Source organism: Galleria mellonella, unplaced genomic scaffold (assembly GCF_026898425.1).
Source record: "Galleria mellonella isolate WM207_F2 unplaced genomic scaffold, CSIRO_AGI_GalMel_v1 utg139, whole genome shotgun sequence".
NCBI lineage: Eukaryota > Metazoa > Arthropoda > Insecta > Lepidoptera > Pyralidae > Galleria > Galleria mellonella.
The window spans coordinates 10,603,136-10,618,695 of NW_026441995.1; the positions used below are offsets into that span (position 1 = coordinate 10,603,136).

Sequence of the window (15,560 nt, forward strand, 5' to 3'; positions counted from 1 at the left end):
CTATTTAATTTAAAAAACCATAATAAGTAATTGATTACCTATATTGTATTATCTATAAATCGAATGATGTTAGTTATACCAATTGTAAATTTATTGAGTCTGGACAAATTATTAGAAATAGCAACATTATCCGTCACTCACGAAAAGAAAAATGGTGGATCATAGTTTTATTCATTGGAATGTATTTTTGTTAATTGTATAGTGTCGTTTGTGATGTTTATTCAAAAAAAATAATAATATGACAACTCCTGTTTCAAATCGTAAATATGGAGCACAAAAAATACGCCTTACAAGTAAGTAACAGCTGTTTTGGTGTTTGCTGTTTCCGCGACTTCAATGTGATTATTTAGTTTTTGGGTTTAACATTCTTCTAATCATATTAATTTTTCTTTTTAGTTTTATGCGCAAGAAACTTGGCTCGAAGGGACCTTTTTCGTAAGTTTCTTCTCTTTATTAGTTGATATCGCTCCACGAAGAATTTTTTCAAGGTTTATCTATTTGAAATTAATGAGACTACGTACACTTTACAGTATATATTGAGATGACATACAATAATTTATTATTATTTTAATTAGGTAAAAGAAAAAGGTAATATATTCAGTGTTCTTTTCCTATAATTAAATTGTACTAGAGAAAGAAAGAAAAATATTTTGCAAGCTAGTTATGAATCTTAAGTAATGTTGCATTATGCAACTTAATAATCATATTTATGATCGCTACAGGTTTACCCGATCCTTTCGCCAAAATAGCAGTAGATGGAAGTGGACAGGTGTATTCAACCAATGCAGTAAAAGCTACTCTTGATCCTAAGTGGAATACACATTATGACTTGTACCTGACAAAAGGTGATGGAATTACTATTAGGTATGTTATATCCTTCCTTTCCTTTATGTTATATATGACACATAGCATTATGAAGTCCTGAATTAAGCAGAGCTGACATTGTCAGTATTAGATGATTGATAGATATACTCAAATGCTTTCTTTTTATAAATACCATATTAATTATAGTTAATTATAAATACCATATTAATTAAAAATACAGTTTGTATAAACAGATATACTTATGAATACAAATGTTTGATTTTGATATCAAAGCTGTAACAATTGAACTATAAGGCAGTATGTTAAACCACTGTCAACTAGCATGTCAAAAGTTTTAATTTGATCAGTCTTAATAACTGTCTCTGCTATGTTGTTTTATTTATTTTTCAGTATATGGAATCAACGAAAAATTCACAAGAGACAAGGATCTGGGTTCCTCGGATGTGTCCGTATACAGCCATCTACAGTACATAAATTAAAAGATACTGGTTGTAAGTTGACTTTCCAAATGCAAATTACAGAGTATATATAAGATAGTTAGTCCCCAAGAATGGGTTACCTTACCAGGTGCTCTATTCTTGCATTGTCATTCCTAATCTCAGTTAATTCTGTGTTGTCTATGGTGTTATTCATGTAAATAGGGAAAATTTATTATATATACCATCAAGTTCCATTTCAACTTATTTGTCATTCCAAGTTACAAAAATGTTTTATCCCTTGTCTAGTTATTTAACTGTATTATTTACTGGACATTAGCATATTTATTTTCCAGGGGACAGGTTGGCCCTTTAGAAAAGGTACATATGTGCTCTAAAAATTATTTGGTTAAACAAACATTTAATGTAGTATAGGCAGTGTGACAGAACTTTTAGCATCTGTTTAATTGTATTAATTAAACAAGGATACAACATTAATGTTGATGGTTTTTCTTTGGCATTTATATAAAATGCCAAAAGTCACACAAAATATAAACTAATTAAACCAATAAATTTCAATAGGCTTATTTAAACATGTTTTTGCAAAGTTTTCCTCTGAATCTGGTGTAAAGCTCATTATCCTGCATAAAATATTGTATATTTCTTTAATTAACTATCATTACCTTCTAACTGACATTTGCTGAACTAATTTTGCTAATAGGAGGTTTTATTGTAAAAATTGTTTGCATAGGTATTTCTGTCCTACTTAAGCATGACTGTTTGTTGTATCTGTGCTGTGCTAAATGTAACAGTAAAAAAATGCAAAGACATCAATTTAGAAATGCATATACAGCATCATGTAAATCACGGTATTCTCTCTCAAACCCATAGTGTTATTGTTGTCTATGTGCAATAATTATTATGTTCCATCATGAATGAGTAGTCATGTTTGCATTTTTAAAATACATAAAGTGCAGTGATTGATAGTGATACATCCGTGTAGGGTCTGGCATAGAATGGGCCACCTCTTTCTTTCCCATGGGTGTCGTAAGAGGCAACTAAAAAAGAGTGAGGAATGGGCAGTAGTGTTCCTCTTAAAACATCTCTAAAGCCTAACTGCAGTTGTCAATTGGCTTGCCAAGTGTGGCGACTATTGGCAAAACCCCCCAAAAGGAAGGCTTATGTTCAGCAGCGGACAATTAAATGCTGTTATGAATGATGATATGATGATTATTATATATAACCTGTAGTATAATAAAAAGATATTTCAATTGCAAAGATACTGTTTATGAATGTGTGTTTTAATACATTTATACAGTTGAATGTGGAACTACTTACTTTTCATTCATCATTTAAATATTATTTTATGTGTTGCAATATTTGAATTTCATTAAATGTTAATTATATGCAACACCTATAGCATGATGTCCTAAATATTGTGAGGACTTGCCATGCATTGTAATAAGGCTTGTGACTGAAATTGTTTTAAAATTATTTTTATTTGTTTACATTGCTACAATACAATAGAAAAGACTTTATTGTATTGTCCCATGGTGGTGTGTGTGTGTGTGTGTGTGTGTGTGTGTGTGTGTGTGTGTGTGTGTGTGTGTGTGTGTGTGTGTGTGTTTTTTTTGTGTGTGTGTGTGTGTGTGTGTGTGTGTGTGTGTGTGTGTGTGTGTGTGTGTGTGTGTGTGTGTGTGTGTGTGTGTGTGTGTGTGTGTGTGTGTGTGATATGTGTGTGTGTGTGTGTGTGTGTGTGTGTGTGTGTGTGTGTGTGTGTGTGTGTGTGTGTGTGTGTGTGTGTGTGTGTGTGTGTGTGTGTGTGTGTGTGTGTGTGTGTGTGTGTGTGTGTGTGTGTGTGTGTGTGTGTGTGTGTGTGTGTGTGTGTGTGTGTGTGTGTGTGTGTGTGTGTGTGTGTGTGTGTGTGTGTGTGTGTGTGTGTGTGTGTGTGTGTGTGTGTGTGTGTGTGTGTGTGTGTGTGTGTGTGTGTGTGTGTGTGTGTGTGTGTGTGTGTGTGTGTGTGTGTGTGTGTGCGCGTATATATATATATATATATATATATATATATATATATGTGTGTGTGTGTGTGTGTGTGTGTGTGTGTGTGTGTGTGTGTGTGTGTGTGTGTGTGTGTGTGTGTGTGTGTGTGTGTGTGTGTGTGTGTGTGTGTGTGTGTGTGTGTGTATATAATTATGTATAATAAGATATCTATTTTTGCTAATGTTTATTATCTGACTAAAAAGGAGAGTAATTTATTTAGCTATTAATCTATCATTGGTACAGTTTGTAACCTAAATGGATTGATTGATTCTAATGATTGGGGTATTATTATTTATTTATTTACTCTTTATTGCACCACTTAAAGAATAATACAAAGATGAATATATATTACAAAAAAAATATATATACCAAAAAATGTAACTAATAAAAAAGAAAAATGCCATTGTTAATAAAACATATGAAAATAATCATATGCACACCTTACATCTAACTACTTATAATATGGGAATGCTGTAAAATAAAAAAAATTCTCCCCAAGACATTGACAGCACACAAACAATATATATGTTCGTTTAAAAATTGAGCATAGCAGTAGCCTAGTTTGACTCTGTCCCATCTACTTCTTACAGTTCATAATTTAAATTACAAGTGAAAGGCGTATAACAGATTTATTGCAATCAATTTGATATTGCAAGTTATCTAGTGTCATGTCATGAATAGTCGATCGTGATGTTCTGTTGTCATGCAACAATATTTATTATTGGCAAAACATTTGAGATTCGTATATGAGTATATGAGCAGCAAAATTCTCAAATTGTGTTATTCATGTCTTCATAAAATACAATTGCAAATATAAATATTTTATTGTGATTTTCGAGATAATTTAAATCCAAGATAATCTTTTTTATTGATCACATTTCACACTTATATATTTTTGAGTGTCTAAAATATCAAATTTGCATAAAAACTGTAATGGTCTTAATTGATGATTATATTAAATCAATCACGGAAATTCTTCCCGTTTTTTTTTTTATAATACTTTTGAAAGTTTGTTATTTCAATTATTTTGTAATAACTTAAGTTGTAGTAAATTATTTGAGAGATAACTTGGTTTTCAATATCACTTGAAAGAGCAAGCTGATGAAATAGTAATTGTCACAAACAGACATCACAGAATATCTACAATATGATATCCCATGCATTGCTATTCTTAACTACATCGAAGGAAGAGCTGTTATGTCTCTATTATAGCCCAGAAACTTCAGTGCCATATCCCACAAAAAATTAAAATAATTTCATTTGCAGACCAATGTTTGGAGTTATCCGAAGATAATTCTGGTGAGACTTGTGGTGTACGTGGTCAAGTAATAGTATCACTTCTATCCCGTGATGGGGCCCGAGGTGAGCCAGCTTCAGCGGCCGGCGAAGGATCACCGCTGGCGGTGGTGGGTCCCGCGGGCGACGTCCGTTCACCCCGGGACCCGCCAGTCATCCCAAATACAACTCAGTCACCACTACCACAATTTTGGGAAGAGAAATTTACATCTTCTGGCAGGTAACGTCAAAAAAATTTAGCGATCGTTCTGTTAAAAAAAAAAATGTATTATTATAATCATACTCATTGTCTCTCTCTCAAATGTATTATTATAAACACACTATATTGGTCAATGTGCCACTGATGCAAACAAAAAGGCAATTCCCATAGTATGCACTAATAATACTACTAAATGAATTGCTGACATAACAAAAGCAATAGTCGTTTGCTTAGACATCTCTGTCCCATACGTGTTTTTACCGTGCAGCAGATATGTTTACATAGCTGTGTTTCGGTTTGAAGGGTATGACAGTGAAATTACAGGGTATAGAGCAATAACACCTGAGTCCTTAGTAATGATAACGCATGGGTGTTGTCATTATGTCTATAGGCGATGGTTACCATTTTCCATCAGGTGGGCCGTCAGTTTGTTTGTCATTCGAAGTTGCATAAAAAAAAATGGCGGCGATAAGTTTGGTGTGAACGGGTAGCATTAATATTTTTGGCGTATTGTAGACCATACTACGTTAACCACGCGCGACGGTGCACACAATGGGATCGGCCTACAGCTGACAATCCCGGTCCGGTGACGTCACTGGTGTCTTCACCGCCTTCACCCCCAAATGGTCTATCGTCCACCGCGTCAGCCTCACCCGCCACACCAGCTTCGCCGAGCACACCTTCCTCGCCAGTCTCGGATACAGATGTCAATCACGCAACGTCAATTTCGTTAAGGTAAAAAGATACTTGTTATTGGGATATTTTTTAAAAAATGTTGATAGTGCTATTGTTGCCATACTGTTAAAATAAAAGTTTTTAATGAAAAAATATTATTGTTAAAAGTTTCGTAAGTACACATTGTATTTTAATGTAAAAACAACTAGTTTCGGGTCGCCATTGCCGCTCATGACTAAGATTTCCGGCTATATATTATATTAGCTGTTAACTGTCCATTGTTGAACATAAGCCTTATCTATAAGGGGAATTTGACCGGTAGTTGCCAAGCTTGGCAGACGGGTTGGCAACCGCAGTTAGACTTTGGTGATGTTTTAAGAAGGACACTGCTGCTCATCCTTGTCCATTATTAAATTCTCTTAGTTGTCTCTTATGACACCCACGGAAAAGAAAGGGGAGGCTCATTATATGAGATTATTCTTACATTAAAAAATATTGTTATAGAAATTTTGAGATGCCAATGTTTTGTTATTTTCAGACCCGAACCTCAGCCTCAAACGGCGGTACGACCTCGTCCGACTCCAGCACCTGCCCAAGTGTCACCTGTTACCTCTACTACGCCTCAGAGCCCCGCAACGCCAACTACTCCTATAGCTGCTACTGACTTGCCACCTGGATATGGTACAGTTTCTATTAACTAGATGTAACCTAAAATTTTTTCTGCATTTAAAAATTATCTTAAAATACAGTTTATCCGTGTTACTAAATTTAAATTTTTATGCAACCAAGAAATTCTCGAACACCTTTATAAACTGGCAGTTTTGTAATATTACTTTAGAATGGCCAATAATAACAAATTTCTAAAAAAACTACAAACTAATCTGATGAAAATGTGTACATTTTGCATAACACAAAAATTCTACCTTCTTGCTTTATCCACAATGAAGCGACTCACGGCACTGTTGACCCCTTTGGTTAACAGTGCCGCAGTCGCGAGAAAATGATGGTATGGTACGGCTATGCTCTATTCAGCGGGGCCATTGTTGTGCTCCTGATAGTATAGATAGATGATCCAAAAGCTCTCTGAGTGTCTGAAACTGAACAACTTTCACCAAATCTTTTATTTTAAAATGGAAATCATAATTTCGTATAGGTTATTATTAAATGTTTTTATAAATAAGCGGTTTTTTTTTAATTTTTTTACAATGGTATGGCAACCCGCCTGCGCTAACGGCATGCGCTGGTGGGGCACCAGTAAACGATTACAGGTGAGGATGAAGAGGCAGTTCAATTAGCCCATTGTGATGAATTCACTTAGAATTGAACATGATGGTTTACAGGGCGGCCGCGAGGAGGTCGACCTGACTGGGCGTATTGCTAGCAGTGGATCTACTAGTCCCCATTACTAACAATCCCTTCTCCCTCAAATAAACGGGTAAGATAGGTAATGATTGGTGTCTGTCGCGTTCACAGAGATGCGCACGACAGCTCAAGGCCAGGTGTACTTCTACAACTCGGCGACGGGCGCGTCGACGTGGCACGACCCGCGGGTGCCGGCGCACCTGCGGCACGCGGCCGCCGCAGCCGGCCCGCTGCCGCCCGGCTGGGAGATGCGCCACTCGCCCACCGGCCGTCTCTACTTTGTCGACCACAACAACCGCACCACGCAGTTCACCGACCCCCGGCTCGCGCTCTCCGCTAGATTCGTAAGTACTTCACACATTTTCCCACTATATCCCTTAGAGGAAAAGTTAATAGGGACAAGGGGAACTGACTAGAAGACGAACACGCCTAATTTAAATATATATAAATGAACGCATTCAAAGTAACAGTTGATATGTTACTACTGGAATATTCTCCATTGTCTTTTGCCATTGTTCATGCTGTTAAAATTAAATTTCAATATAACACTGGCCATTTTTATTTGACTATATACGAAAAATATTTACTATCTAGTATGATTGTTTCAGTTTGAGAACAAATTGAAATTACAGTACAGAGACATAATATAATAAGGCTAGTGCTGTTGTAGCATTGCCGACCAAGGATCGGTACGCGTACCAACGACTATACGACATACAATAGATTTCACAATGTTACGTTAAACAAATGATCGATCTTCTTATACTTTATAATATTTGTTCAATATGGCGCTAAACTATAGCTAGCACTACATAAAGTCGCTTTTAGGTCTACTTGCGACCACACTGCGCAGAAAATTAATCATCAAATTGATGTAAGCTGGTGCTCCAGAATTCTCGCGCCCAGAATCTATTCAGTCATCGACGCACATATATTCGATTGACGGAATATCTACAAAGCTGTAACGCTCGTTTTCATCCGCCACACTCGGTAGATCGTCTGCGTTGACTGCAAGCATGGATATAGCTATTCATTCTAAAGACGCACTGAATGTTTCTAATATCTATGTTCCACTGTTGAGTATGATGTTGGCCTTAATCTAAAGCCACCATAATATAATATTTTTTTCTATTTTTGTTGCTTATCTTATGTAGCTTTAGTATTCGTTAATTAGCAATTCACGCTACATTTTTAGCAGAATCCCAGTCCCGTGGAACCGAGCCCAGCTGCTAACGAGCCAACCGACTCGGAGGCCTTACCCAAATACAAGCGCGACTTGGCAGCTAAAGCGCGCGCTCTCCGCGCCGAGTTACAAGCTTTGCAGCCACAAACGGGCCATTGTAGGATAGAGGTAAATTTAATTAAATTACACATCTTTTTATACATACATACATTATATATTTTACACATGCATTTGGCTTGTATGTATGTTATGCTATATCTTTGCTAATTTTGAACCGATAAGCTATTTTGAAATGTACATAAAAAACATCATAAATAGGCCTTATCCATTTTCGCATTTAAAATTCAAATTAACCATTCAGTTATATGGAATTAAAGATAGTAATAATGATGTATTAATACGATCAGGTATCACGTAACGAAGTACTGGAAGAATCGTACCGGCTCGTGATGAAGTTACGAGGCAAGGAGCTTCGCAAACGACTACTGGTAAAATTCCGCGGCGAAGAAGGCCTCGACTACGGTGGCGTGGCGCGGGAGTGGCTGCATCTGTTGGGAAGGGAACTGTTCAATCCACAGTATGGACTGTTCCAGTACGCAAATGCTGGGGACGATCGATATGCTCTGCAAATTAACGCCGACTCAGGGGTGAGATATCTACTTTAATTTTAAATAAAACAAATTGTTTAATTAAAACCAATCAATTATATTGCCCTGATTTAGTTAATAGACACTGTTCATGACTAGGCCTCCCCCACAGACTGCCATAAAGTTAGTAAACAGTCCTGAGCCACCTGATCAACCAACCTCATAATCAACCATAACAATTGTTAATCCAGATATTACATGTGTTGGGTAAAATGTCAGCCTAAAAACTAGACAATAGAAGAGGCTACCCTCAAATTGAGCAACTTAACATGAAAGTGGTGATTGGAAAGCTGGCACAATTCAGCACTATAAATTTCAAAACTGTTATTTTATCACACATTCTGTGCTGGTAATTTTGGGGTGCTAAATTCATGCATAAAAATGTATTAAAAAATTCAGCATAACACTGATTTTTATTGATTTTATTAATATTTTTTTTTTTTTGTAGGTGAACCCTGAGCACCTGTCATATTTTCACTTTGCTGGACGTATACTTGGTGTGGCATTATTCCACGGACATCAATTAGATGCAGCATTCACAGCACCATTTTACAAACAACTATTGGGCAGAGCAATCACACTTCGAGATATTCGCGATGTAGACCCTGAACTACATCGATCACTTTCTTGGATGTTGTGAGTATACTTTATCCAAACACTCATCAGCTATTTTTACATCACTTAGAATATGAAATATACTGTTGTCCAATCTATATATTATTAAAACTCTTATACACAAAAGATTGATTAGGGTCCAATATTTATTTTGTTAATAATGTATTTGTTGAATTTCTACTGATTACGAAATGAAAACATTTAAAAAATGAACTGTATCCATAATTTTAATACAAAAGAAAGGGAACATAAAAAAAGAAAACGGTTGATCCATCTTGTTTTCCTGGTACTCTATAGGTAATTATCTCAACATATTCTTGAAATATAATGTATATATATATATATATATATATATATATATATATATAAAATTATTTAATTAATTAAATGTCAATAAATTGTAGTTGAATTACTAATTTTCGAGAGAGAAACTTTTAGATGTTTTTTCTTGGATGATAATGAAATTGTAACCCCGCACTGCACTAATGGTAGACGCTGGCAGAGCACCAGGTGAGGGAGGACAGTGAGAATGAAAAAACAGTTCAGTTAGCACGATTATATCTAGGGGGAATCACGTAGAGGTCGATCTAATAAGAGTATATTGCTAGCAGTGGGGCTGGTAGCCCGCATTAGTAACAATCCCTTCCCCCCACTTTTGTATGTTGTACCACCACAGATTCGGAAAGAAAAGAGAGAGCAAGAAGTTGCCATACTAACAAGAATTAAAATTACTATTTCAACTACCCAGTATCATAGAATTATATTATTATTTAAGTATTATCAATTAAGAGTAAACATTTGTAATATTTATAAAAATGATCTAAATTTTCATTTCAGAGAGAACAGTATTGCAGGTGTAATAGACACGACCTTCTCAGTAGAATGCTCGTCGTTTGGTGCGGTTCGTAGCGTCGAACTACGACCCGGCGGCGCCAACGAGCAGGTAACAGACGTAAATAAACGCGAGTACGTTCGTTTATACGTAGCGCACAGGTTTACCAGAGGCGCAGAACGGCAGTGGTTAGCCTTACAACGTGGCCTGGCCGACATAATACCACCACAGCTGCTTAGACCACTTTCCCCGAGAGACCTACAACCGCTACTCGCCGGCCGCGCAGATCTCGACCCTGTCGACTGGCGACGTCATACGCGCCTCAAACACGTCTCTGCAGATGCTCCGATAGTCGGCTGGTTCTGGGAAATTGTTGAAGAGTTCGATGCAGAAATGCGCGCTAGATTACTACAGTTTGTGACTGGGTCGCGACGAGTCCCATTGAACGGCTTCCGAGCACTGCAAGGATCCACTGGCGCAGCCGCTCCAAGGTTTTTCACGCTACACCTAGTCGCGGACGCATCACCTGACTCTCTTCCCAAAGCGCATACCTGTTTTAACCGTCTCGACCTGCCACCCTACCCCACGAAAGAGCGCCTACACGATAAACTAAAACAGGCTGTTCTCGAAACCGCTGGATTCGCGGTCGAATGACATGCGACTGTGACTAATGGCATGAGAATGAAATGGTTGTGTTCAACGTATAACCTTTTAAAAAAAAATTTTAACAACTAGAAAGTATAAACAAAATGTACCTACAGATATAACGCCCACAAATGTATTTTATTTACGCCAGTTGTCTATGTGGGTTTTTCTACGCGAATTATATTTATAGGAAATCATGTTGTATATAACGCCGGTAGTTATCTTTAAGCATATTTTTATCCCTTATTCTTTTAGGACGTTTAACAATGAGTGTCACCTGTCTACTATTGAAATTGAATATTTCAAAGATAACTTGGGAGAATAAATAGTATTTATGGTCTCAATAATTTATTAATTTTACAATAAAGACTTGAAAATAAAATCGAATTAATTTAAGCAAATTTTAATACGAATTTATAGTATAACATAAAAAAATTCACTGTTTTTGATCTCAAAGACAGTAAACATTTTAATATATAATATAATACTCGTCAAAATTTTATGCAGAGACCATCTAGGTTATAAAAAAATGTACATCTGTAAAAAAAGTAATGTGGAAAAAAATTTCGAGTCAAAATTAGAAATATGAGACTGATTGGCGTTTGGCAAATATTTCATGACAAATATTTCATGACAAAAGGTTTCTTTTCAAAAAAAGGTAATTCGGTTTTTTTTTTTTTTTTTTTTTTAATTTTAACCTACTATTATAATGTTATGAATACTGTGTGGTGTCGGTTGCACACTTGTTTTTAGGTGGCATTCTATCAGAGACGTACAATCGAGCTCAAGTAACTTTACCACTCACAATAACTTGTATTAATGTAACTATAATAATTATTAAAGAGATCAGCAGCTAAACTTTATTTTGAAACTTTTTGTTTCTCTAAGAAGTATTATGTTGCAAATTTATCGATTTTATAATAATAATATTCTTGTCTATTCCAGTGAACGCCAATGACGTATTTAAAATTATTTTTCGGGGTCGAGGGGAAGAAAGTACATAACTGTGCCTTTTTAAAGCACAGTTATGTACTTTCTTTATAGTTATGTGTTTTCAGACATGTCTTTTTACATAGCTGAAAGGTCTGTTATCATCCTGGGGTGGACACAGTTCACCTGGCCCCTTATTAAATATGCCTATGCTGAATGCGTGTTATATATGAATGGATACTGAGCTTCCTGTCTAGTGATTTTATTTTTGACAGCGATTACTGTTAATTGACTGCACTTTATTATAGTTTATTCAATTAATTTTTTATAGTATAAAGACCTCCATAATGCAGTGATAGATCAAGTGTCTTTGTGTACATGAAGACTCATGTCTGATTCTCAGTGAACTCAATACCAGAAAGTGCCCCTATATTCTGTAGTCTGGTTTGAGAACCAGACAACTGCAGTGATTGACACATTATTATTATATTATATGAGTATTTTTGTACAAATTCTACACTGTGCAGTGTGTTGCAGATAAGAAAGATGTTTACAGACATTACTTGACCAATGAATAAAAGTAACTGCTGATAATCTTGTGGGTTCTCAGCAGATAACATTCCAAACCCAGCAGTAAAGTCATGGAAAATGACGATTTAGAGGAACTTATAAAGAAGTATACTTTAATAAAGATTATTTTAACATCAAATAATATTATTATATTTTATTTCAAAATTATTATAGTATAATATGGAAAACTTTGATGACGTAGGTTACTGCCTACTCACCTTACAATTATTGTGAGTACGATATTTACACAAATCAAACATGAATAATTATATCTGTTTTATATTATCTGTAGAGCGGGTTTTCTCTATATATTAGTTGATAATTTGAAAAAATATATATACATAAGTGTTTCCAAAGTTGTCCAGTACCTATAATCCAAACTAAGCTTAGTTTGGAATTTGATGGCACCGTATGTTTTTAGGATATAATACGTTCACTTTGTTAAAAACATGATTTACAGGCATATTAGTTCTAATCCATGTTCTTACTGCAACACAATGTAGATAAGTTTATAATATTTGGTACAAAACGTCTACAATTATGTCGTAAGTATTAAGACTAGGAAGAAATACTTGGAACTGTGCCATGTATTTCAGCACTGTCTAAATTATAAATAATTAAACCATTTTTATTATATTTTAATATTTTCTATGTAATGATTTTTGTAATGTTTTCATGCTGTAGGCAGACAACTAATTCCATGTATTTTAAAAAAAAAATAGTGAGATATATAAGTGATTGATTAGAAAAGTTGAATAATGAATTTGTAATATTTCTAGTTTATTGTTCATTAATAAATCTTTATTAGTGATATGTTCACCAGAAAGTTTTAGAAAGACAATTGCAATATAACTTATAGAATATGTAACAGGATTGAATTATATGTGCCTAAATGATAATTATGATATTCACATAGTTTTTAGTTGAATTTTTGAATTTACAATTACTGGCAACTATAAAACCATTTAAATTTTAGTTTATTTTATTGCTTCCATTTGTAGTTGTGTATAAAGCAGTATGTCGACAGCACAATAACTGAAAATATTCTGCACTGAATGGTACAATTGTTGAAATGCAAATTTAATTAGTAATCTCATACATCAGTTTTACTAACATATCAGTTTTCAGTTTGACCTACAGCATTGCCATCATACTGTTTTGTAGTCGGTATTCTTTGCCGTAACCCTTATTTCCACATATATTGGAAATCTATTTATTATAGCAAGCTCGAAACAATATTGTCGATGAAAAATACTTGTATATAAATTATAGTATTTTCCCAGTTTTCGCTAAATAACTCATATTGTGTTCCCAGTTAAAATAATAGTTAATAATTAACTGATACGATAAGAACAAACAAATATTGAATCTGTTTATGTTAGTAATACTGTATTTATAGTAATTTGTATGTTTTTGTTTGATATAATAAATATTCTGTGACTGCTCAACTCTATGTGTTTAGAAAATGGACTTTAAAATGTTTGTTATCATCACCAAATTGGTATTAGGTACGTACTGTCACAGCTGCTGGCGTCATGTAGAATAAGCTTTCGCTTTTTTAGAGCGAGCTCATACTCTTGGTGCCTTATACATAAAAGTAAATACATTATTTATTTAACTTAGGTAACGAATCATTTCAACGATGAAATATTTAGATAAGAGAATATATTATTCTTTTTTATTTATACATTGGCGCTACATGTCGAACATTTGTGTAATAATTTTGTATTGTAGTAAATAAAAATGTATATATTACTTGAAATTGATATTTAAAGTGCCTTTTCTCTAATTGTAATTTATGACTGTTAGTTATACAATTGATATATTATCCCTATATTTAATGCTATAATTATAATATTTTTGCACAAAAAGTGATTATTATTTATTTAGTCAAAAGACTGAAAAAAAAAGAATCTGTTCCGTGACACAATATTATATAGTCATAACTTTTGTTATTACAGTAGGTACAGTATAGAGTAATACAATACCGTGAGCAACCACGCGGATGATGGAGAAATAAGAACCTTTTCTGTGTATGAATATGAAAAAGTGCCCCTCAAATTAAAGTGACGCTACAGTTACTTGTCGGTAAATTTTAAAAAGTTTTTTAAAGGATAATATTCATCGTTTTGCATGGGAACCGAATGTCGCTGTTTATTTATGCCAGATGTCAACTCCACACAATTCTTCAATGTAGGGATTTTTTTTAATTGGCGATAATGAAATGGTATGCCTGCGCTATCGGTATACGCTAGCGGGGCACCAGTAAGAGATGATAGATGACGATGAAAACAGATCCGTCAGCCCATCAAGATGAATTCCACTACAATTAACCACGATAGTTTCCAATGCGAGTGGAGTGTATTGCTTGTAATCGATGTAGGGATTGGATGGCATTGACATTAATCTTCAACTCGTTTGGTATCGATATACAGTGGGCTCGATTACTAGGCGCCATATCTCTAAACCTGTCTTTTAGAGTAATATTTTAATTTAGGAGTTTTACAAAATTTCTGGTTTATGGATCATCGCAAACTAAACTTATAATATTTTTCACATAAATCTATTAGAAATTTAGTTCATATAACTGTAGAATAAAAATTAGCTGTTATATTAAAACTCTATATTTAAATTTAACGGAATTTCAAAATTGACCCTATGTCGCAATGAGTCAACTGACCTGTTTCATCCTCGCCTATCATCTCTCATTGGGTAGACAGAAAGATTTAGGCAGATTTTAATATCGAAATAATCTGATCAAACTTAAATATCTACACTAATATTATAAAGAGGAAAGATTTGTATTTTTGTGTGTGTGTATGTATGTTTGTAATGAATAAACTCAAAAACTACTTTGCCGCTTTCAAAATTTCTTTCACCATTAGAAAGCTACATTCAGCCTAAGTAACATAGGCTATATTTATTGCTAGAAAATATTAGGGATCTTAACTAAAACTAGTAACGTAACTCAAGATATAAAAAATGCTATAAAATATCTTTCGCCGCGTGCGCTGCGGAAACTATTGGTGATAGAACAATTGTTCATGTTCTACAATATTAAAGAAAATATCAATAACTACAAAAAACTCCGCGATACTATATGTCCAACTATTATCGTTATGTTACAATAACCACTTTAAAATGTTGTAAAAGTGTTAACCCGTGCGAAACCGGGACGGCCCGCTAGTCGTTAAATGTATGAAAAGCTATTACGTTAATCACTAAGCTCGATACTAGAATAATTTAGGCATTTAAACTTGAACCAGATAGTTGAGTTCACTAAAATATGTTTAAGCGTAATGATGACTGGTTTATTCGTCATACT

At 34.6% G+C, this 15,560-nt stretch overlaps 1 protein-coding gene across 2 annotated transcripts; it reads left to right on the plus strand.

Annotated features, from left to right (window-relative positions):
• Window positions 1–110: 110 nt before the first annotated feature.
• LOC113511587 (E3 ubiquitin-protein ligase SMURF1) lies at window positions 111–14,110 on the plus strand. 2 transcript variants are annotated; one of them, XM_026895231.3, is made up of 12 exons: window positions 111–293; window positions 397–435; window positions 723–864; window positions 1,216–1,316; window positions 4,548–4,797; window positions 5,293–5,511; window positions 5,990–6,132; window positions 6,925–7,157; window positions 8,009–8,164; window positions 8,404–8,643; window positions 9,092–9,279; window positions 10,096–14,110. In XM_026895231.3, the coding sequence occupies exons 1-12, from the start codon at window positions 239–241 to the stop codon at window positions 10,742–10,744; spliced, it is 2,415 nt and encodes an 804-aa protein (XP_026751032.1). In that variant the 5' UTR covers window positions 111–238; the 3' UTR covers window positions 10,745–14,110. The 2 variants fall into 2 exon arrangements, with proteins under 2 accessions (XP_026751032.1, XP_026751041.1); XM_026895240.3 differs by having other exon boundaries at window positions 8,012–8,164.
• Window positions 14,111–15,560: the final 1,450 nt, after the last annotated feature.